The sequence below is a fragment of the Rattus norvegicus genome, chromosome 4 (assembly GCF_021556685.1).
Source record: "Rattus norvegicus strain SHRSP/BbbUtx chromosome 4, alternate assembly SHRSP_T2T, whole genome shotgun sequence".
NCBI classification, from domain to species: domain Eukaryota; kingdom Metazoa; phylum Chordata; class Mammalia; order Rodentia; family Muridae; genus Rattus; species Rattus norvegicus.
Window position 1 is genome coordinate 105281953 of NC_141537.1, and position 24689 is coordinate 105306641.

The window sequence follows — 24689 nt, forward strand, 5'->3', positions numbered from 1 at the left end:
TAGTTGTATTTGTGACCGCTTCAAAACAGCTCAGTGCCTACTGTGGTGGTTTGAATGTGCTTGGCCCATGGGAAGTGCTACTATTAGGAGGTGCGGCCTGGTTGGAGTAGGTGTGGCTTTATTGGAGGAAGTGCAGCTTTGTGGAGGTGGGCTTTGAGATCCTGTGCTCAAGCTCTGCCTAGTGTGGATGAGAGCCTCTTCCTAGCTGCCTATGGAAGACAGTCTTCTCCTGGTTGCCTTTGGATCAAGATGAAGAATTCTTGCCTCCAGCACCGTGCCTACCTGCAGGCTGTCATGCTTCCTGCCATGATGATAATGGACTGAATCTCTGAAACTGTATGCCAGCCCCAACTAAATGTTGTCCCTTATAAGAGATGCCTTGGTCATGGTGTCTCTTCACAGCAATGCAAACCCTACCTAAGACACCTACCGATGGGAATTTTTTAAAAGATCATGATGCATTCATACTATGCAACAATGAGGATAAATAAGCGGAGTGTAGTTCAGTGGTGGAGTGCTTGCCTAGAATGTGCAAAGCCCTCAGTTCAATCACCAGCAATGAAGAAAGGAGGAAAGAAAAAAATATAAATATGATAAACATCTCACATAATAAATAAATATAAAATTGTCTTTGTTAGGGTTTTACCATCACCAAGGCAATTGTTATAAGGACCCAATATGTATTGGGGCTGGCTTACAGGTTCAGAGGTTCTGTCCATTATCATCAAGGCAGTAATGTGGCACTATCAGGCAGGCATGGTGCAGGAGGAGCTGAGAGTTCTACATCATCATCTGAAAGCTGCTAGGAGAAGACTGGCTCCCAATTGGTTAGAAGGGTCTCATTGCCCAGCCCCACAGTGACACACTACTTCCAACAAGGCCACACCTCCAAATAGTGCCACTCCCTGGGGCCAAGCATATGCAAACCATCACAGATATAGTAAGTAAATATTTAAAAACAAATACAAGTTTCTTTCAGCGTCCTAGATAAACCCCACAAACCCAATCATCTCTTATAAGAGAACTCAGACACAAGGTTGTCTACTATAGAACTCCCTTTATACAGAGTATAAAGACAGTGGGATAAACTAAATCTATGGACTTGAAGTTTCCTGTCTCTGTTTAAATTGTTCAAAATGGGCCTGGGGAGGTGGCTCAGCAGTTAAGAGCACTGACTGCTCTTCCAGAGGTCCTGAGTTCAATTCCCAGCACCTACATGGTGGTTCACAGCCATCTGTAATGGGATCTGATGCCCTTTTCTGTTGTGTCTGAAGATAGCTACTGTGCACTTACATAGAATAAATAAATCTTTAAAAAAAAAAAAAAAAAACCTTTAAATTGTTCAAAGTGTAACCCTGAGCTGGGACCTGAAGGAGATTTGAGGATGACGATGTATACAGAACGCAGAAGCCTGAGGTGGTGTATATACATTAGTATGATCTCCTATTTGAGGTGCCTCTTTTGGGGGGTATTAGGCAGAACCTGACAACACTATTAAAGATCTGTCCGTTCGTCTGTCTCTAACTGTGCAGAGTGGTTCCACCCTGGGAAGGCATGTTAGTCTATAACCCAGTAGGAGGTGTCCCTTAGACCTTACACTCAGCTCAGATGCCAGTGTCACTGTAGCTCTTTGTTAATGGTTGGTGCTTGTTTGCTTGCTTGCTTGAAAACATCTTTCTCCTTAGTTAGCCCATTTGGCTTTCAGGACTATGACTCAGGTAAGCTATGAAGCCTGGCCTTATGGCTTCAAATCCGCGTGTAGGTATGCATGTTGTATGTGCACTCGTGTAGGCACGTACTGTGGCATTCTTCAGAAGCCATCCACCTTGGGTTTTGGATGCATTCTCCCCTTGTGAACTGGGACTCAACAATTAGGCTCAGCTGGCTGTAAAAGGAGCCTCAGGGATTTACCTGCCCCAGCGCTGGAATTCAAAGCATCCATCACCAGACCCGGCCTTTTCACCGGGTGTAAGGGTGGGGGCGGGGAACCAACTCAGCTTCTCAAGCTTTCGAGGCAACACCTGGCTAATTGCCCCAGTTTCATAGCTCATGAGATCAAATCTTGAGTTTGCTACTTCTTAAACAGGTAGACACCAGCAGTTTCTTTCATTGCTCTAAATTCCCCTAAAATATGGGGACAAGAAGGCTGCACTTCAAAAGAGAGTCACGAAGATAGACTGAACCAAGTCATGAAAGGGCATGTCACAGGCACGATACTAAGGAGTGTGATGAACACAGGTGAGGGAAGACCAGGCTTCAAGACCTGCCAGAATGTGCCCCTTGGGTCCCACACTTGCCAGAAGGTTGGGTCCCTGTGGGGGCGTGGCCTCCATCGGAACCTCGCTCTGCCCACCCACAGCTTTTCTTTGGTGTCTTGTTGCAAGTTCTTTTCCCTCATTTGTTAATCTAGCCCCCTTCTCTGATGACTGCTCACAGAAAACGTTCCTAGAAAAACCTCAAGGGACCAATTTCTTTTGTGTTCCAGGGCAGCAGACAGTGGGTTGTGTTGGCTGCTACAGAACTCCAGCCCCTGGGAATCTGAGGAAGGAACAGGGAAAGCCAGTCAGGATCAATTGACACTATAAAGCTGCTGGGACCTTAGCTTGGGACCCCAGGGAAAGGTAGGTAGAGTCAGAGAAGGGAATACTTATACCTCTACATCACACGCGCCCTGGGTCTGGGCTGAGGCACATTCTCTCTGATGTGTTTACATAAAGATAAAGAGAGGGGGGTATGTTCTATGGAGGTGGTGTGGGGGAAGGGGATGCCTCAGCGGGCTCATGCTGAGTTATCCCTTCCCCCTGAGGGACTAGCCACACCATGATACAGTATAGAATAGAGTTTATTCAGGGTATGGGAAGAGGAAGAAGGGAAGAGGGAGGGGAAGGGGAGAGGAGGCGGGCCAAGAGCATGTGGAGAGAGAGGGCGTTAGGGAATGGGGAGAAAAGGGACAAAAGGGGAAGAGGGTAAGAGCAAGAGAGTGGGGAGGGGGCAAGTAGTACCTTTTATAGTGTCAGGCATACCTGGTAACTGGGGCAGAGCATACCTAGCACTGTGGGGTGGAGCTTAGACAGAAAGCTGACACTCTCCCCTCTCACCTCTGTATTCCTACTGAAAGATCCTATAGGCTGTGGTCCTCACAGCTGTGGTCCTCACAGCTTTGACTGCGCCAGCCTCAGGAGTGTCCTGGTTGTGGGAAGAGAGACATTTGGCCGGTAAAAAGAAACAGGCCATCTGGAGAAGCCTGAGAGAGACCTCAGTGGATGGTCCCATGGACTCTTACAAGCTTTTATTTATTGTAAGACACACACACACACACACACAACAACAACAACATTAAATAGCATTTTAAAAAGGAATAAAAAGACACCCACAAGTGTTTAATTGTTTTGGCTACAAAGTTAACTGCATGCAACCTGCGTCTGTCTTTCTCTTTTCTTTTTTGAGACAGAGTGACTATGTAGATCAATAGAGGTCTTCTTGCCTCTGCCTCCCAGAGCTGGGATTAAACCTTCTTATCCTCTTTGTTTAGTTATCTACTTTTAGGCAGGGTACTGTGCACCTCAAGCTGGCTTGAACTCAGTACGTGACCAAAAAATGACCTTCAACTAATCTTTATGGCCTACTGAAGGCTGGGGTAATAGGTACGTACCACCATGCCTACTTTATGTGATGCTGGAGATTGAATTCATGGCTTCAAACAACCTGGGCAAGCATTCTAGCAACTGGGTTACACTCCTGCCTCTCTCTCTCTCTCTCTCTCTCTCTCTCTCTCTCTCTCTCTCTCTCTTATTAATACACAGTGGTCTCCTCCACTGTTGTTTTATGTGAATGTGTTTTTTTTTTCCAACTGTAAATATCCCAGCCAATTTAACTCGGGCATAATTAATGATTCCTTCTCCCTGGAGCACGCTTGCTCATGGCTGGGATCTCTGAGGTTGGGTCCTGGCAAAGCTGGGAGTGAAAGGCAGTTTGTTTTTGGGGCCATCAGCATCAGAGGGAAGATCTTCTTTCTTCTCTGTGAACAGTGCAACCTGAGAGTTCCTTTGTCCTAGCCTGATCCTAAGCTGCCCTCTAAAGCGGTGCCCTTAGTTGGGGACGTTTAGAAAAGCGGTACTGTACATTTAATTTTTTCCTCTGAGAAAAAGCAATGTGTGTTTGTGTAAAATGTTAAAAACAAAAAAAGAAAAGCCAAAGAAAATAAAAATGTTATATGTTGGTTGTGGTGGTGCGGACCCTATAAACCTGGCACCCAGGGGGCTTGAGGCAGGAGGATTGCCAAGAGTTTGAGGAATCCTCTGTCCCTTCTTTCCCTCTACCTGGGCTACACAGTGAGTTCCAGGTCAGTCGGGGTTACATGCAGAGGCAGCATCGCCAGCAGGCTTCTATGCCACTGTTTTGATTCCATTTCTGTTCCAGGTCCCTTTGCTCCCACACTCTGCCAGCCACCTTCCCAGTTCATTCTGGAGCTCATGTGTATCATATGAATGGTGTCAGAATGAAGGACTTCTAGGAGAGTGAGCTGAGGCCCTGCACTTGTTAAAAACACAAACAAACAAATGTGCATAGAATACACTCGGGGGCTTGAGGGTAGTTAGTACAATCCATCGAGGAACCCGTAGCCTCATATAGCTGGGATGTAGGGAGGGTTTCAGGACTGGTTTAATTTACTATCTCAAAAATGTCTGTAAATATCTTAGAAATGTTTTCTTTCTAATCTTTCTCCTCTGTGTTGGCACAGCATTAATTTCTTCTTCGGGTCTACTCTTCATATAGTCTAAATGGTTATTTTTGTGCACTTCCTCTGAGGCTACTCACTGCTAGCAGGAAATAGAAGCATTTCTGGAGATTTCCTTTAGGTCAGTCTGCTTCCTGTGGCTAGTGATAGACTCCTTTTTATTTCTAGAAATTACTGAGGCTACCAAAAATGCCACAAAACCAACAAAAAACAACAACGACCTTCGAAATATAGACTTTACCTCATGTTTGTTGCCCAATTAGAAATTAAAACAGGACTGGTAGTGGTGGCACACACTTTTCATTGCAGCACTTGGGAGGTACAGGCAGGCAAATCTCTGTGAGTTTGAGGCCAGCCTGTTTTGCTGATCAGCCATGGCTACACAGAGAAACCCAGTCTCAAAAATAAGCAAGCGGAGTTGGGGATTTAGCTCAGTGGTAGAGCGATTGCCTAGCAAACGCAAGGCCCTGGGTTCGGTCCCCAGCTCCGGAAAAAAAAAAAAAAAAAAAAAAAAAAGCAAGCAAGCGAACAAACAAAAATAAAATAAAAACAAAGAAAAAAACTAAAACAGAAAATATTTAAAAATACATATTACATCAGGTGCGATGGAATACAACTTTAAGCTTAGTCCTCAAGAGGCAGAGGTAAGCAGAGCTCTGTGAGTTTAAGGCTAATCTGGTTTACATGGATGGTCCAGGCCAGCCGGGTGAGATCCTGTTTAAAAACAAATCTAAAGGGGTTGGGGATTTAGCTTAGTGGTAGAGCGCTTGCCTAGCAAGCAGAAGGCCCTGGGTTCGGTCCCCAGCTCCGGAAAAAAAAAAAAAAAAACAAATCTAAAACAATAACACACCTTCCCTCTAAACCCGAAATAATATGCATTACTTCATTAAAAATAATAAACGTAGACCTAGGAGTATTGTTCTGTGGTAGAGCACTTGTCCAATAAGCATAAGGCCCTGGATGTGATTTCCAGCATAGGGAAAAATGCATACAAATAGATTAATTGGGACTGGCGAAGTGACCCAGCGGGAAAGAGCGCTTGCTGAGTAACTATTAAGACCTTAGTTCAAATCCCTAACCCCACACAAAAGTTGTGCATGGCTGTCTGTACTGGAACCCCAGTGTGGGGGCGGGGGAAGGGCTGATTCCAGAAGCTTACTGGTCAGCCAGCCTAGCTATACGTTCAATGAGAGATGCTGTCTCAAGGGAATAAGGTGGAGAGGAACAGAAACACCTCATGTCCCATCCTGACCTCCACATGCATACAGAGACTTGCATGTACTGGATGAATGTGTACACACAGAGTCCAACACACACACAAACACACCACACACACACACACACACACACACACACACCACAGAGGGAGAGGGGGGGGGAGAGAGAGAGAGAGAGAGAGAGAGAGAGAGAGACAGAAACAGAGACAGAGAGACAGAAACAGAAAACACACAAATACAGAGATTAAAATAACTCCATCACATGATAACAGTTACAAAACCACTTCTCTTTTTTTTTCTTTCCTTCTTTTTGAACCAAAAGTCATTTAAAAAAAAAAAAAAAGTAATACTGTTAGCTTTTTGAGCCATGGTGGTTCATGCCTTTAATCCTAGCACAGAGTCAGAGACAAGTGGATCTCTGTGCATTTGAGGCCAGCCTGCTCTACAGGGTGAGTTCCAGGATAGCCAGGGCTACACAGTGAAACCCTGTCTTGAAAAACCAAGCGGGGTTGGGGATTTAGCTCAGTGGTAGAGCGCTTGCCTAGGAAGCGCAAGGCCCTGGGTTCGGTCCCCAGCTCCGGGGGGGGGGGGGGGGGGGGAAGAAAAAAGAAAAACCAAGCAAAAACAGTTTGGAGAATGTCCACCAATGCAATCATCCCCACCTTCCTATTCTCCCAGATCTGCTCCCATTGTGCTACTCAACTTTTTCGTTTTCCACAAAACTTTTTTTTTTTTTTGGTTCTTTTTTTTCGGAGCTGGGGACCGAACCCAGGGCCTTGCGCTTCCTAGGTAAGCGCTCTACCACTGAGCTAAATCCCCAGCCCCCAGGAGGTAGTTTCTTAAGGATGTGTTACAAGATGGAATCCGAAATCCTGAGCTTGTCGTAATGATTCACAGAGCAAACACAGGTCTTTCAAGGCTGAAGATCAAAATACATCACCCAGATGTTATATTCATTAATATCACTGTTAATCTCAACACAAAAAAATATCCTCCCATGCTTCAAAATTCTAAATTTCCCTGGAGAGTTTTGCGTTACTGGAAACACATGGTTAACTGTTTTCCTTAAAGATCTAGGATTACTTGGCCTATTTTCAAGAAAGTATCTTTCATATATTCAAACCACAGTGCCCATTGTCATAAGTGTCTCTCCGTAAGACGTAGTGTTCAGTGGAGGAGGAGAGGGCTCAGGCAGTAAGAGTCCTTACTGTGCAAGCATGAAGACCTGAGTTCTGACCCTCAGCACCCAAGTAAAGCTGGGCAGGGCTAAGAGCACCAGTAACAAACCGGAGCCTGACAGGAAGATTGCTGAGATTTGCTGGCTGGCCAGCTTACCTGAAAGACAGCCAACTTCAGATTTAGTGAGAGATCCTGCCTAAAACAGGTGAGAAAGAGAGCAGGACAGCCAGTGCTGTACGCTGGCCTTTGCATGCACACTCTCAGGCTCACACACATGCCCATAGCATGCACACCATTAAAGACATTTCTAAAAATAGTGTTTTGTGGTCCGGAGACACAGCTCAGCAGTTTGCTGAAGCACTGTTTGCTTCAAAGGACGCTGTTTGGTTTCCTGCACCTGCATGGTAGCTTTATGACCACCCGTAAATTCCAGGTCCTGTGGCTCCAACAACCTTTTTTGACCCTTTTTTGTGGCTCCTAGACACACGCATGCATGCACGCACACACTATTTTTAAAGTGTTTTCTGAAGGTACACGATTGATTCCATTTACAACTCAATTACCAAAACATTTTTCAATCATATTCCATCCCTTTGAAGCAAGTGTTTTATATGAAGTCTTCATTCTGTTATATAAAATAAGAAAAAGAGCTGGGAAGTGGAGGCGCACACCTTTAATCTCAGCACTTGAGAGGCAGAAGCAGGTAGATCTCTGAGTTTGAGGCCAGCCTGGTTTACAGAGTGTGATCCAGGACAGCCAGAGCTACACAGAAAAACCCTGTCCAAAAAAAGAAAAAGAAAAAGAAAAGAAAAGAAAAAAGAAAGAAAGAAAAAGAAAAAACCCAAAATAAACAAAATAAAAGAAAAAGAAAAAACTACCATTTCTTCTTTTTTTTCTTTTCAGAGCTGGGGACCGAACCCAGGGCCACCCACCCACTGAGCTAAATCCCCAAGCCCAAAAACTACCATTTCTATAGTGGCAACAGAAATAAAAATAAAAAAGGTACATATTCAAGAGTCTTTTTAAAAGATTTACTTTTATTTTGTATGTGTATGCATTTTGTCTGCATATATGTCTGAGTACCACATGCATGCAGTGGCCAAGCAGGCCCAACAAGGGTATTGGATCACCTAGAACTGGAGTTACAGGGTTGTGTCCACAGCCCCCTCAAGGACCTTTGTGATTTGGTGCCGTAATTTGTTTTGTTGTAACAAGGTCTCCTGTAGCACAGGCTCACATCAAACTGGCTGTGTAGCTGAAGATGACCTTGAACTTCTGATCCTCTTGCCTCTACTCCTGGACACTGGGAGTCCTTCCATCCACATACCACCTCACCCAATTGGCTATGTTGTCTTGATCAGTGATGGGCAGTCTTGTTCACCTTTTGCATCATGAGATTATTATACAAAAATTTTGACTGTGGAGGGTCTCTGAAAGGGTCCCAGAGAGATTAAGGAATACACAGACTATGGCCAAAAGTGAGACAAACTTAACAAAATAGGGTGTTGCAGCACACAAGGGGGTCAGAATACCCTGTCATTAGATTAACTAAGGTGGTGAATGCAAAAAGTGAATTTAGGAAGTAATAGTTGCTGCCTTTGACTTATTAGCAGTTCTACTGCATGCTAGTCAGAGTCTGGAAGCTTCTCTGAGGCCACTCAGTAAACCTTTGAAATCTAGTATCTGATCCAAGTGTATTCTTTGGAGGACTTTGGGAGCAGGTCTTATTTTCCTTCACTAAGTGTGAACCAGGTGACAGAGCTCGTTAATACTTAAAACAAATGTCCCATGAGGCTAAGACAGGAGGCAGAGTTCACATCTTACTCTTCATTAACCCCAACTTACACCTACCCTTGCAAGGCAGGGTTCTTCCAGCTTCCAGGACAGTCCTTACCGCTAAGAGGGTGGGGTTCCTTACTGGGAGAGGGTGGGGCTCCTTGCAGGGAGATGTGGGAGAGAACAAAGAAATGTCAGAGCATCTGATCACATACACAGGCCTCAGGCTGGTCTCCCATAGGCGGAGAGTGAGGTGCTCTGCAATTGCTACAGCTGTTGGTCATTCCAGGCCGCTAGCTACTGTCTGACCAGTCTTGGCCGACCCACGGGCTTTAACCTGCCATATACCAAGCTTTCTTCCACTTTTTTTTTCCTTTCTAGAATATTTCCAGTGCCCCCACTTTAAAACCGAGATTTGTCGCTTTGGATAGCCGTGAAAATAAAATCCACCTACTCTATTTTTTCCTGCTTTTTTTTTAACTCTTGGCATTGACAACCTAGATAGCATCCCTCCACCCCAAGGCGTCCCTGCTCTGCTCTCCACCCTGGGGAAAGAACAAAGATGTGTGCAAACCAGCTGCTCTGAGCGAGCTGTTGAAAGAAGGAAAACTGGTAAAGGCTCTTGGCTCAGGGTCTAGGATCCTCCTCTTCAAAATGAGAGGGGGTACTGTTCAGTAAAAGATGAGCAGTGCCTGATGGAGCTGGGAGAAAGGGTTCTAAAAGCTAGATCAAGCTTTCCTCCTGTTTGTAAAAGCTGAAAGCTTTCACTACAAAGCTTCAATCTTTTTAGCTGACACACAGCCCTAAGATCTATCACGGGACCTTGAGCAGCCCCAAAAAGGAGTTTGTTGTTCAGTAACCAAGAAAACCGGAGCTGTATCTTGGAAAGTGTGCCTCCTGATTGTCGGAATGCCCCTTTGTGGTTAAATGTTCTTGAGGTTGAAGGCAAGCTATTCCAATATAACAGAAACGAAGGCGCTAGGGCATTTCTCACACACATATGCAGTAACAAAGGGTCTACATCCTCAGGAGCTTGGCTTCATTATAATATCATTTACTTTGCGGTTTGGATCCCTTTCTTATCGGCTTCTCTAGAGGATCATGGGAAGAAATATCCTAAAAAGGAGATCTAGTCCAGTTTTAGGCATCTTTAATGCACTACGTTTGGGATTTATTAAACATGTTTTTAAAAATTGTATTACATTTCCTTTCCAGAACAAGGTGTGAGAGACCAGAGGGTCAGTAGCTTTCAGACAAATGGGATTTGAGTGCTCCAAGTCCAAGTTCTGTTCCTGCTTCTGTCCCCAAATGACTTTAAAGCTACTCACCCTCAGCCCCACGCAGACCTCAGTTCCCTCTCCTGCAAAAACAAGTTGGTTTGTTTAGGTAACTAGCACAGTAACAAGCATTTAGCCCAATCGTTCTCAACCTTTCTAATGCTGCCACCCTTTCCTTTAATACAGTTCCTCATGTTGTGGTGGTAACCCCTGACCATAAAATTATTTTCATTGCTACTTCATAACTGTAATTTAGCTACTGTTGCGAATCATAATGTAAATATGTGTCCTTGGTCTTAGGCGACCCTTGTGAAAGGCCGTTCCACTCCAGGTTGAGAATCGCTGATCTAGCTTGTCCTGGTGTTTGTCTCCTGGGACTCAGGACCCAGGACCAGTGGGCAGCTGGCGAATAAAGCACGTGATTACCTCAAGTCCCTTAGTTCCACGGCTCCGATACTTAATTGGATGCTCAGTTAAAGCCTATAACCGGTCCAGAGCCACCTTAGGTTCCCCGGAGCGTCTTCCACCATTTAATCTCGCACAAGCCTGGAGTTGAGATCTCCCCTTGTCCCAGGCTGCCTGGCGCCCCCAAGCCGCGTCTTGGCTGACAGCGCCCCGCTCCCTTTCCACTAGCAGTCGGAGGGGGCGGGGGGAACAGCTCGCTCGGAGGCGGGGCTGGGCGCACTCTGATTGGCCTTCCGCATCCTCGTGACCCGCGACCCCGCCCCCGCCTACCCCCACTCCCCTCAGCATCCGCGCTGGGGAACGGACTGTCCGGGGCTGAATGGGCGCGAGCGCGGCGCCGGGGGCGGGCTGGGGCGCGGGGCCCGGGGCTGGCCGCTTGCCAGCGCTCCCTCCCTAGCATGCGCACGGAGGCGGCGGGCGGCGCGGCGCGGAGGCCCCAGAAGCCGCGAAGCCAAGCAGCGGCACCTGCCTGCCGAGGTACGTGGCGCAGCCCCCAGTCAGCAGAGCGGACCTCGGGGAACCCAGGCAGCAGCGATCCGCCTTTGCCCACTCATACCCCAGGCCCAGCAGCTCCTCCCCAGCCCTGAGACGCCGGACGCGCCTGCGAGGGGACGCCGGCGGAGGGTCGCGACCCCGGGCCGCCTATATGGGCGCCCCCGGCGCAGCCTGTCGAGGTGTGAACGCGGTGCTGTGGGTAAGGACGACCCGCCCCGCGTGGCAGGTCCGGCCAAAGTGGCCCTCTTCCGACACATCGCTTGGTTCTGGGACTTTAATTCATTGCTGGAACCTTCTGAGCCGGCAGAGTCGAATTGGCTCAGTGTCTCCCGTGACTACCTTGGGGAACCTTGTGCAGGGTCACTAGTGGCTCCTGAACCCTTCTGGGGCATCCTTGTGGGTAGACGTGCGGTGTGAAAGTGGGTAGATTTCTGCTGGTAGAAATTCACTGGTGACCTTCGCTGCCCCCTCTCTACGGCCAGTCCTGCTGAGGAGACACATTGGGGCGACCGTTTTTTGGTTTTTTGGAAATTTTAAGCTGTGGCCTGCCAAGGGGGTGCGTTCGTGGTGCGCTGTTTTGTTTGTTTTGCAGAGAGGGTGTTAGAGAACAATTGGTAGGACCCCAGTAAATCAAAGCGAACTCTTGTCCCTACCCCACATCAGTTGGATGACCTTGGCAGACACTGATATCCTCCTGTGGGGAGCTTGCTCTCCAAGTCCGTACTGGAAGACTTACCCAGCTGATGGCTGAGGTCTCTCCCAGGCCAATGGGTTTGTGGTTTTTAACCATCATTGAACTCTGCAGAATCACTAGCTGACTTGGAAATGAGATTTAGAAATTCATTTATACCTTTTCGTCTTAATTCAGTCTCAATTCATATTTTGCCTCTGCAAAATTAGGTGTCATTTACTTAAAAGGAGGAAAAGGCGGTTTTATGTGTTGTGCTTTTTCAGGGACCGATGGATTGCAGGTTCCTTCAGCCAGGAACTGGGTTTTAGACTCACAAAGGAAGGAGACTCACACTCATCTTCTGCCCTCTGGTGTCTAGCCAAGCCTTCCCTTGGTTTATGACTGTAAATCCTCTTCTACCTGAAGCCCAATACATGCTGGAGCTGGGAAGAGGGATCTATGTCTGTTGAATGACCAGAGAAGCAGATTTTGGTTTCTTTTGTGTAATTCCATATCCTGACAGCTCAGAATGGTTTCTAACATTGCTGGTTGCAGGGCTGGGATCGTCTGACTTCCGAGTGTTTGGTCAAGAGAGTATTAGTATGAGCTGAGTGCTGAGTCTCCTGACAGCCATATCTGCTATGTGGTCCACGCTGTGGCTGTAAGGTGGACATTCTTAGTTAGGGTTGATGGCGTTTTCCTTGAGACTTGAGAAGAAATTGAGATGATCGGGGTTTTGCTAGCTGTTTTTTTGTTGGTTGGTTGGTTTGGTTTTTGACTCAGGGATAGCGTGTAGCTCAGACTGGCTTTAAATTCACTGTGCATCCAAAACTGGCCTTGAACACTGATCAAAGTGCTGGGATTACAGGCCGGTACCAACATGCCTGGCTTAAGCAGTAAGAGGAGGTGTGATGTGGCTTCTGGAAAATGGCGTGCTGGGGGGCTGGTAGGAAATTCTAAAAGCACACATTTATGTCGATTCTGAAAATTCACTCAGCTTAACATACATTGGTGATTGCCCCATGTCTTCAAAATGGTGAATGGTTAGGGAAATATTCAAGAAACACCTGTCCTTGGAGTGCCTCCTCCACTTCTGGCTCCCTTACTGGGCTAGTCGAAGTAGTGCAGAATTAGCAGCCGTCCCGAGATACTAATGGTGTGCTGGGCAGTTTTTTATGTCAACTTGATACAAGTTGGAGTATTTGGGAAAAGAAAACATCAATCGAAAAAATGTCCTTGCCAGATTGTCCTGGAGGCAAGCCTGTGACATTTTCTTAATTAGTGACTAATCAGGGCGGGCCCAGCTTATTGGTGGGCTAGTGGTTCTGAGTTGTATGAGAAAGCAAGCTGTGGGGGGACCAAGTCAGTATGCAGTGCTCCTCCATGGTCTCTGCATCAACTCCTGCCTCCAGGTTCCTGCTGTGTTTCACTTCCTGTTCTGACTTCCCTCAGTGATGGACTGCAATGTGCAATTTAGGCTGACATTAAACCCTTTCTCCCAGTTGTTTTTGGTCATGGTGTTACATCAATAGAAACCCTAACCAAGACGTGGGAAGCAGAGAGAGTCACCCTCCACATCTACCTCGCTCTGGAGGAGGACTTTACTCTGCGCTGCTTGTGGAGCCAAGAGGGTGGTCATCACCCCCAAGAGCATGTTCTTCATGCTAGTCCAGCTGGGAAGGCTTGGCATAGAAGCAACTGGGAATTTATATGATAACAGCTGAGGATGGAGAAGCAAGGACTGGATCAGTGTGGGTGGCATGTGTTAGCAGAGGCATCCACCAGAGGGGGTGTGATTCACACGCCCAGTGTGGGAGGAAGCCATAAATATGGACGGTGGCACTAGAGCTCTCCTGGGAGAGAAACTCAGAAGCATCCCATAGAGGGAATCAGTGGGGTGTGTGAAGAAGGATCAGGGATAAAACGAACTGACTGAGAGGTGCTCACCATCGATCCATATTAGCTTGCTTACCTGGACAGATGAGGTTTGCTCCTGTTCAAATGTTGTGTAGGTACTTGGAGCAGGTTTGTTAATTTCAGCACTTGGGAGATAGAGACAGGAATAGGAGACTCTGTCTTAATAGATATAAATAAATACACACACACACACACACACACACACACACACTATACACCCACATTCACCACACACACACACACACACGAAACCAGTGAGATGGCTCAATGGGCTAAGGTGCTGCTACCTAATGACCTGAATTCAATTTTCAGAACCCACACAGTAGAAGGAGAGAACTAACTCTGTTCTTTTCTGACCTCCACATTTAGAATGTGTGTAGGGAAAAGCAGAGGAACCCAAAGAGTACTATGGAACACATTTCCATAGTGAACATGAACCACACTCAGGTGAAGGAACAGAAGATACCAGGACCTGTGTCCTACCCAGTCAGTCACTGCCTCTCCTAGCATTTACCCTGGTGTGACTCGCTTCTCTCACACTGTGCATAAATAGAAACCTATGGTGTGTGTCTTCTTTTGTAAGCACTGAGTGATAGAGGCACTCCCTGTGCCACCTGTAGTAATGGCATGTTCACTGCCAAAGCTCACGGTAGTCACGGGGTAAATTTAGTGCCTCTCGTCTGTAATCAATTGTTGAGTGTTAAGCACCTTCCAGTGTGTGTCTGCTCCAGATAGTGCTACTGTGAGTGCTCTGGTGCCTAGCTTTGGGAAAGTGTGCATAAGTGTGTTTTTGGGAATCTGCCAGGCAGTAGGATTACTGGGTTATGGGTTTATTACTCATTTTGAGGACCCCCCAGCCAAAGCTATTTTATTCTAGCCTTAGAATTAACCATGGTGGAAGTTTCTCCATCCTCAACGACGAAGGGGAGAGTTTGCAGATGCTGCTGGTGTTGCTTTCACAGTAGGAAGTTTCTGCCTGGCCCTGTTCTGTAGGACCTCAGGAAGAGCAGTGCTACAGAGTCCAGGCCCTCCTTGGGTCCTAGCACAGCGCAGGCTGAGCTCCAAGTTTCTCAGATGTGGAGAGCGTCTTTAGTCAACTGCTTAGTTTGATCTTGCCACCCAGCTTAATACAAACAAACCTCCACTCAGTCACTCCATTTCTGTTTAACTTACCTACAGGAAAAGCCTTTTCCTTACTTGAGTTTTTGAGCAGTAGAAAGCATTTTTACAGTTCAGTTACATCAGGGAAAAACACCCAGGTTTCAGATCAAGAACGAAATCCTATACTCTGGCTTTCTTTTTCTTCAGGATTACTACTATCTGGGGTGATAATAGGCTAGTATCATTTGACCAGGTTTGATAAGCCCAAAAAACAGCATGTGCAAGGCCTACTTTATGAATAATACTTAAGTTTTTTTTGAACGTTGAAGCCACTTTTAAACTTATTTACATATTTACTTATATTTTTAGTTCAGTTTTTTTTTTGTTTTGTTTTGTTTTCAGGCAAGGGCTGCTAAAACCCAGTCTGGCCTTGGATTTTGGCTCCTACCTCCCCACTCTAGTGCTGGAATTCCAGGCCTGTGGTACCATACTCTTCCGCTCGTTACCGTTTTCATAATGATGGGCTTATGTATATCAAGAACCAAGCAGAGCGGGTGTTTCTGTTAGACAGAGGCTATCTCCCTCTGGCTGCCCTGTCTCCTCTTCTAGCTTGTTATTCACCCCCACGTGTGTTTCTCTCTTATCTAGACTGGCAGGCAGCGAAAAGTTCAAGGGGACAAAGTTACCTCTGGTCTTCCCTTCTCTTTGCTCGCCATTTTCTGTAATGGAGATCTTAGCGGGGTTATCCACTGGCACAGGCTGTGGCTATCTTTATCTATATGTTCCTCCTGTCTAGGTGCTCTCCAGTGGGAACAACCTGAGACATCCCTGCAGTTTAAAAATTGCTAGTAGCCTCCCTTTAAAAGGGACTAGAGAGATGGCCCTCTGGTAAGAAAGCTCGCCGCTTTACAGGGAACTAGAATTCCATTTCTAGCATCTAAGTCAGGCAGCTCACAACTGCCCATCACTCTAACTGTGGATTATGCACTGCCCAGCTGTGCCAGCCTCTGGGGGTATGCGCACTCATATGATATGCACATACCTACATGTGTGCTACACACAAGGTTAAAAAGTAAAATAATGGCCGGCAACTTGGCTCAGCGGGCAAAGGCCTCTGCTGCCAACTCTGACAACCTGAGTTTGATACCCAGGACCTACATGCTGTAAGGAGAGAACTCAGAAGAAGAACTCTCCACATGTATCGTCTCCACTTGGATACCATGGCATGTGTGTACCCACACACACACACACACACAAACGCGCACGCGCACACACTCACACAATCTCTCATAATAAAAATATAATAAAATGAAAAATAAGTATAAAAACATAGGGAGGGGGATGGGATAGGGGGCTTATGGCCGGGAAACCAGGAAGGGGAATAACATTTGAAGTGTAAATAAAAAATATCCCCCCCCAAAATAAAAACATAAATATTAAAAAAAAAAAAGAAACTGGTAGATTCAAATTTCCATTTCTCTGGAAGATACCAACTTCTAAACGCACATGCACCTAGCTTCTAACCATATAAAATTCATTAATGAATATTTTATAGTCAGTCATACTCAGTCTTCAAAGACTGCTCCCTGCTCCCTCCCCTGTAAACCACGAGAGGAAGTTTCCTCAGTCTTTCCTCACCTGGTGTAGAACTGTTCCATAGACTGCTCATTCGATCATATTGTAGCGCTGTACCTGGTACCACTATCCCTCCCATTTTATAAAGGAGGGTACTAAGCAAAAGAAGTCGTTCTAGGGGCAGAGCTAGGATTCAGACCTAGGCTTGGAGGTAGTGGATGAGGCTACTGTTCCCATGTCTTTGCAGCAAATAATGTATTCCAATCCCTCAGAAGATATCCCATCAGAACTGATGATATTTGGGGCTCTGCCTTCTATCTCATACTGCCTCATGAGGGCATGTCTCCGTCTCTAGTTCAGCCTCAGGAGGTCTCTTCAATATCCAGCTCCATGTAGAAAAGCCCCTCGTACTCCTCCAGTATAATTTCAGCACCCATGATAGGAACTGCTCATTCCTCTGTGAGCTGCAGCATAGCGTCCCTCCTGGGCTGGACTTCAAACCCATTATCCTCAGACATCTCCAGGACATGCTGTCCCTACACTAGTGACACCTGCGCCCCCCACCGTTCCTATTCAGACAGTGGCAGAGGAGCACTCCTCCTTCGGGGGAGCCTTTGAAAAGATTCTCTACCCCGAAAGCTCTAAAACCTTTGTACAGAATCCAGTGAGAGCGACCACTTGTGATAACGACACTGGAGGAGGATGTACTGATCTGTTTCTCTGCCTTCATTTCTTGTTTGTTGCTTGTTTTTCCAGGTGGGATTGTAAGACCTGAAGCAAAGGCACAGCCTGTGTTGTTTCTTGCATGTCCAGATCCGCAGTCCATGTATGATTGAGCCTGGTGTGTCTGCTTGGGGCCTGCCCAAATGCTGGCTTAAAATCTTCTGCCAAATAAGATTGGGCCCCTCAACATTTTATAATCCCTGAGATAATAATCACCAATAGTCGTTGGAAATGAAAGGTGGTTGGAGAAGGGGTGTCATTTTCTTCAATGGTGTAGCTACTGATAAGTTACCTTTACTGGGACAAAAAACACCAATTAAACTCAGTGGACTTCACACCAGAGAGGATCTAGAGACAGGAGGGGGATTCGTTGAGAAGAAGAAGAAAGAACAGGTATAGAAATGATTAAAATTCATTATAGAAATGTATGAAACTATCAAACATGTGCCTAAATTAGGGTTTCTATTGCTGTGAAGATACACCATTACAACCTCTTATAAAGGATAACATTTAATTGGGGCTGTCTTATGGTTTCATCATGGCGGGAAGCAGGGCAGCATAGCAGGCAGACATGGTGCTGGAGGAGCCAAGAGTTCTACTTTTAGATTGGTAGGCAACAGAAAGAGAGGGCAACACTGAGCCAGGCATGAGCATCTGAAACCTCAAAGCCTCACCCCAACACACTTTGTCCAGTAAGGCCACATCTCCTAATGCTGAGTTTTCATTCAAACCACAAGCTCAGTGACCTCCTGACCACCCAGTGCCTGCCCAGGTTGCTCTCACCACTGTCCTGCTTAGAACCAGTCCTGGGGTCTGCTTAGTTGACCACTGTCCCGCAGGTCTCCTGGTATAACTGGATATAGTCTGAATAACTGACGTTTTCTTCTTTCATCTGGAACCCACTCTGCAATCCTTCTTACCCTTGGCACACCCACTGGCTCATCATGTTCTCCAGAAGGCCTCCCTGATTTCCTCCGAAGGACTAGTGGTTCCTTACCACCAGGCTCACGAGTTCATTGCTGGTGCTTTGGGTGTCTGAGAGTTCGTGATCATATTCATAGAGGAAAGGGATTATGCCCTATTTATTTTCTAGTCTCAGTTCCTAGTATGTAATATTTGTTTATTAAATGTTTATTATAGGATTATAAATCTGGGCATGGTTGTTTATGCTTGTAACCCAGGGAGCCTGAGGTAGGAAGATTGATTACATTGGATTTAAGACTACTTAGTTAAGGGGCTGGGGATTTAGCTCAGTGGTTAGAGCGCTTACCTAGGAAGCTCAAGGCCCTGGGTTCGGTCCCCAGCTCCGAAAAAAAGAACCAAAAAAAAAAAGACTACTTAGTTAGAAAAACAAAATAAAACAAAACTGAGGGGTAGGATTGTTAAGAGAACAAAGAACTCCAGACAGCCTTTCCACAGCCTTCTGTAGCCCAGCCCTTCCCAACCAAGGCTTTATGAGGAATGTAAGCCCTAATATCCAATGGCAGCCTGTTTTATACATTAACCTCTCTCTCATGCTCTGGAATGATTCTAGTTGTTTGGCCATCCTTGGGACAATTAACAAAATTCTAGCCCTTTGTTACAGGGCTTCATCCCCAGTGGAATTTAGGTCAAAGAAGGCTAATACAGACAGCTCAGCCCTGTTTCTGTAGAACACAAATGATACAAAGGCTGACAGGATATAGAGAAGAAGAGTGTTAACCACGGGCACTGAGATGTAGGCTGTCTTTCTAATCTTCTTTCCACTGTTGAATATTCTCTGAGGTTTCTACCTTTATGATAACAAGGGTTCAAGGCTGGGGAGATGGCTCGAGGGGGAAAAAGTGCAAAAGTGAGGGCCTCAGTTCAGATATGAAGCACCTACATAAAAGCTGGTATGGCTGCGGTCTGCTTCCCTCAGCGTTGTTGCTGGGCAGGGCAGGGGCTGGCCAGCCAGCTTAACAAAGACACACAAGAAGGAGTGTAAGACAAACAGTTGACAGACACACCTTAAGTCCTTCTCTGGCCTCTTGAGATATTTCCTAGGTAAAGCAAGTTAGAGTCTCTAGGCCCCGGTATGTGAGGAGGCAGGATCACAGAGTAGAGCGTTCGGTATTCTCATTTAAAGACACAGTAAACACAAAACAAAACGGGCATTGGCGGGACTGGGCGTCAGCGCTCTGGGCTCGGCAACTGTCCTTCCTTCTGGATTTCTCAGGAAGTCTTTAATAGACACTTGGCAACTGGTACAGTCTCAGGTCCTAGCTAGAGAATATATAGTTTTCTTTCTTTTATAGATTTTTAAATTCTGTTTTCTGAGTATTTGCCTGCATGTATGTATGCATGCATGTATGCATGTATGCATGCATGCATGCATGCATGCCCTGGGCATGCCTGCTCCTCACAGAAGCCAGAACAAGGCATCAGATCTCCTGGAACTGGAGCTAAAGATGGTTGCGAGCGGCTGTGTGGGTGCTGGAAACTGAATTAGAGTCCCTACAAGAGCAACAAGTGCTCTTAACCACTGAGCCTTCTCTCCAGTCCTACCTAGTTTTCCCACTAGCTAAGAATGAGCACGGATTGAGGTTCCATGAAGTAAATGTGGAAGGAGACCAGGTGATAATTCATTTTCACCACCTCTGTTCTGACAAACTTTATTCATGAGGTGCTGATATGACCCTGCCTAACTTACAATTTTTCCTTCTCTCTACCAGTGACCACTGAAACAAGCAGATGTGATGAAAAGCAGGGACTTTACTTAGTTCCAAGGTGTGGTGATTTGAATGAAAATCCCCCACCCCCCACCCCAGGCTCTTATATTTGAATGCTTGCTTCCTCCCTAATGAGTGGAATTGTTTAGGAAGGATTGGGAGACAGGACCTTCTTAGAGGAGGTAAGAAGTTACTAGGGACAGGCTTGGAAATTTCCAAAACCCACGCCAGGCCCAGTTTCCTGCACTCTGCTTTCAACTTGAGGATCAGGATGAAGCACTCAGCTACTGTTCCAGCACCATGCCTGCCTGCCACCATACTCCACGCTGTGATGGTCACGGCCTCGTCTTCTGAAACTATAACTAATTCAAGGGTGTTTTTGTTTTGTTTTGTTGTTTTTTTTTTGAAAAATGAGTTGCTCTGGTCCATGACCTCTTCACAGCAATAGGAAGGTAGCTAAGACACTAGGTATCTCCCATCAAGTCACTTACTAGTTCACAAAGAGAAAATAGCAACTGGCTTACACCACCCTAACCAGGTGTTCCTCTGAGATGTCACCAGTGTCAGACCGGGTAAACGCCCTGCCTGAGAAAATGCAGAGAGCAAAGCACAGCCTCCCACTGTGCTGCCTTTGGCCCCAGTGCATAACTCAGAATCTGGTCATGAAGAAACATCAGATGATCCCCATCTAAGGAACATTCTGCAAAACACTCGGCCTGTACTTTTCAAAAAAAATGTCAAGGTCACAAGAGATAACTGAACTGTTTTCGATTAAAGAGACATGACATTAAGCCTCATGCGATCCTGGATGGTATCCTGGAAAAGGCAAAAAAAAAATTTTTTTTGTTTCTGTTTTTGTTCGAAAGTCATCACTTGGAAGGACTAGAGAAATCTTCCTGAGACCTTTATATTAGACTCTAGCTTGAGTCAGTGTCCAGGCCCTCGCATTGAACATTATTCTGTGATCATATAAGGAATGACTTTATTTCTAGGAAAATAAAATATTTAGGGTGTAACAGTGTCTACAGTTTTCTTTCAGGTATTTGAGTAAATTATGTATGTTATATACGAATAGAACAGCAGCACACATATTAACCATGGGGGTAGGGTATCTGGTTGAAGGGTAGATGAGAATTCCTTGTATCGCTCTTCCAGTCTTTTTCTAAGTATAAAATTGCTTCAGAAACAAAGCGGATGTCTCTGCAGCCTCCAGCTCAGTGTTCTGACACTGCGGACACAGAAGCTGTGGCATGGCTGCGTCTTGTGTGGCCTCTGCTGCTCATTTCCTGTGTTGTTGAGCATTCCTCAGCATCTGTCCCTCCTGACCTCTACAGGGAACAGAATGAAGACCTTGGCTCCATTGGCTATTGCTGCTATTCTAAGAGGTTTCCTGGTTTGTGACTGGCCTCAGGGGCATCTGGTCAACCAGCTCCGACAACCTCTACTCCCCATTTCCCAATTTAAACTGGAGCTGCCACGGTCCTGTGAGAGAAGTTTCCTGTGCAGACTTTGAAGTGTATTTAAACCCAAACACACCCTGTGCACTGTAAGATGCTATGGTCCAGCCCTCGATAGATAAGATACAAGCCTACTAAAGATGTGTCTGCAGTGTTGGCATTGTGGCATACATTTGTGGTACTAGCACTCAGGAGACTGAGTGGGAGGATCCTGAATTTGAAGTCATTCTGGAGTAATGGGGAAGATACTGTCTCAAAACAAGACCTACAAAGCAAAAAGGTATCCCCCAACGCCTTCAGAGAACACTGAGTCGTACATCCCAGTAGAAATCTCACACTTCTAAAAGTAGAATATTTTTATTAATATGTGAGAAAACATATACACGTGTACTTTGATGACACCCCCAGTACCTCCCCCAAACTTATATCCTCCACCCCCTACAGACTGATTCCAGTTGGTGCTGCCCCCAGCCTCAGCATTTTAAAGTCCAGTTTGAGGAACCTTTTGTACTTCCAGCTGGGTTCCTCTGTGGGAAGGTAGTGGTGGGGCAGTTCTTGGATTCAAAGGAGGATCTCCAGGTTGGGACCTGTAATGATTTATGGGCAGGCAGGCCCGCCCACGGACCTCTCTGGACCTCTCTGCACCGTTCCTCTGAAACTGCTGGACTCCAGTGGGCAGAGGAAGAAAGACTGTGATAGCAATATTTCTGCTCTCCTCTTCCTTCCCTTCCCAGTCATCGCCTGCTAGAACCGTTCCCTTCTCTCCCATCCATGGTGGCTGCTCTCAAGCCCAACAAAAAAACATTGTCGTATTCTCTGCGTGCATGTTGGAACTTAAAAACCCTTCCTGCTCTTTCCTTTTGGGGGGGGGGTCCTTTAACTTCTGCCATTTACTCTTGCTTTCTTTCTCTCCCTCCCTGGCCTCAACATTTTAGTGCCCATCCAGCTGGCCAAATTGTTCTTACTTTGGAAAGGCAGGCGAGTGTGGATTCCAACATCCCAGGAAGGAAGAAAAGCAGTAAAAAGTCTTTGCCCAATCTGAATTTTTGCAACTAGTAAACTTACTCCAGCCATGACTTGGCCCATATCAAGTTGGCAAACAGTTGAACTTTTCAACTCTTTCCTGTTTTCTGAGGGAGGGGGCAGCACCAGGCAGATCCAGTTGCTTTTGCTCCCAGGCCCGTCCCTTCTGGAATGTGGGACAGCTATTGATTTGTTTGTCTGCATCTCCCTCATCCAAGGAGTCTTATGTTACAATCTGGGCACTTAAGAAGCATCCAGTGAGCTGGGAGTAACAGTGCAAACGTTTAACCCTACCACTTGGGAGGCAGAGGCAGGTGGATCTCTGTGAGGTTAAGGTTAGGCTGGTCTATATAGTGAGTTCAGGAATGTCAGAGCTATACAGAGAAACCCTGTCATGAAAAACAAACAAAAAATGCCTATACTTTTACTGGGCAGTGGGGGCACACACATCTAATCCCAACACTGAGAGACAGAGGCAGGCAGATGCCTGAGTTGGAGGTTAGCCTGGACCACAGAGCAAGTTCCAGGGCTACACAGAGAAACCTTGACTCGAAAAAACGAAGACAGACAGACAAGTAAATGGAAAAGAAGCATGCAGTGATGGTTGTGTTTGGATTTGGTGGTTCTGCATTCAGGTGAGTTTGGGTGCACTTTAAGGGTGAGCAGTGGCAAGCTGATGGTCAGCCCCTTTAGCCAGGCAGTGCTCAGTAAGTTCCTTTTACACAGTGGCACTCTTGTAGGCTCCTGAGTTCAAACAAGAAGCATGAGGGCAGAAGCAACCGCCTGTGTTAGTGTGGCGCACAGGTGAATAGGCCGTCGTCTGGCTCTCTCCAGCACAGGGAAGTCAAGCAGCAGAGCAGATAAGCAGGTGAAGAGATCATAGGCTGTTAATCAAGGGTTTTAATCGAGGAAGGCAAGAAGCCAAGCCCAAGGGAGTATTGGGTAAGATATTGGAGAGGCACCTTCTGTGCCCATGAGTCACGTTCTCACTTTGGAGGATGAATGCTTTTAGAGAGTATTCCAAGTGTTCAGAATTCATTGCCTTGATATTTTCAACATGTAAAAGAGCAGAGTTGAGTGATGGTAATGACCCCCCCCCCCTTTATGTCAGAGGGATCTCATTGGTATGGAGAAACCCTCCATCGGGATCCTGAAGGGTTAATTGGCCACAACAGTAGGGTGCAGATTCTCAGAACAGTGGTTTTGTTCTTCACAGATGACAGACCCTTATCTCTTGGCTCAGTTTGTAGAATCTGGACAGTCTTCAGGCCAAAACCTGTTCACTGCATGTGTTTGTCTCTGCCACAGAAAACTTGCTTAAAAGGAAGACTTATTTTTAAAGTGCTTTGCCCACATTACATTTGGGAGCTTGCTTGAAAAATGGCCGTCCTCCTCTAATCCTGTCAGGTGTCACATTCTGCGCATGAAATGTAGGGATTTGCTTGCCTATAGCCTCAAGTGGTTCTTGTTCAAGGTCTGGTTGCAAAACCCTGACTGAAGTAACAGGGGAGGTGTTGGGGGAAGCCTCAGCAATCAGCGCTCTCTGTGGCTTTGTGGTAGGGGCTTCTTGTGAAAGTCAGATGTGGTCGTGGGCAAGAAAGGATGCTGCAGATGGCATGGTTTCCTCAGTGGTGACATGGGCTGAGGTAGGTGCAGTGTGGACAACGACCGCCAGCTGTTAGCCTGCTTTCTCCAGCCTGCCTGTGCATGGGCTCAGACCAGTGCTCGCTCATTGTCTCCTATACCGTAGACAGGTAAGGACCTGACCACCATCTTGATAAACCAAGAGCTCTTGAATAGAATAGCACAGAATATTAGGTATTGAAATGCAGGTGTCATTAGATCTTTCTTGTAGCCTGGCACGTAAGTCTGATTACCCTTCTTGACTTTCGTATGAGGTGGTGTTGAAATCTTAATATAACTATCTCAACAGTGCCAGGGTACTTTTGTTCCCCCAGGAACACATGGCAACATCCAGGGACATTTTAAAACTATTACATTTTATTTATGGAAACAATGTTCGTCTGTGTGTAGACATGAATGCCGTGGCAGGAGTTTGGAGCCTGTTCTTCCACACGAGGGTGAGGTCCTCGGATCGAACACAGAACTTCAAACTTAGAAGCAAGTGTCTTTACATAGTGAGCTATCCTGTTGGCCCAGAAAATAAAAATTTTTAAAAGGAATATTTATTACATATTTTTATGTGTATTTGTGCTTGCCTATGTGAATTTATGTGCACCAAGTTTGTACAGGTGCCCATGGAGGCCTGAATGCATCAAATTCCTTGGAATTTTGAGTTATAAGTGGTTGCGAGTTGCCTCGTGTGTGTGTGTGTGTGTGTGTGTGTGTGTGTGTGTGTGTGTGTGTGTGTGTGGCGTTGTAATGT

At 46.2% G+C, this 24689-nt stretch overlaps 1 protein-coding gene and 1 long non-coding RNA gene across 17 annotated transcripts in view; one reads left to right on the top strand and one right to left on the bottom strand.

Moving 5' to 3' along the window:
- Nucleotides 1-8151: 8151 nt before the first annotated feature.
- LOC102556495 (uncharacterized) lies at nucleotides 8152-10818 on the bottom strand. Its single transcript, XR_015686678.1, has 2 exons — nucleotides 10614-10818; nucleotides 8152-10270 (listed from the first exon to the last, which is right to left on the bottom strand). It is a non-coding gene; the product is annotated as an uncharacterized LOC102556495 (long non-coding RNA).
- Nucleotides 10819-10926: 108 nt separating this feature from the next.
- Nucleotides 10927-24689, top strand: part of St3gal5 (ST3 beta-galactoside alpha-2,3-sialyltransferase 5) — a 57768-nt gene continuing 44005 nt past the window's right edge. For 6 of the 16 annotated variants that reach the window (XR_015685852.1, XR_015685849.1, XR_015685853.1 and 3 more), the window contains exon 1: nucleotides 10927-11129. Coding sequence is in view for 2 of the 16 variants with exons in the window: in XM_087659462.1 (XP_087515588.1) it covers nucleotides 11051-11129 (79 nt within the window). In the remaining 14 variants the exon portion in view is untranslated. 16 annotated transcript variants of the gene reach the window in all.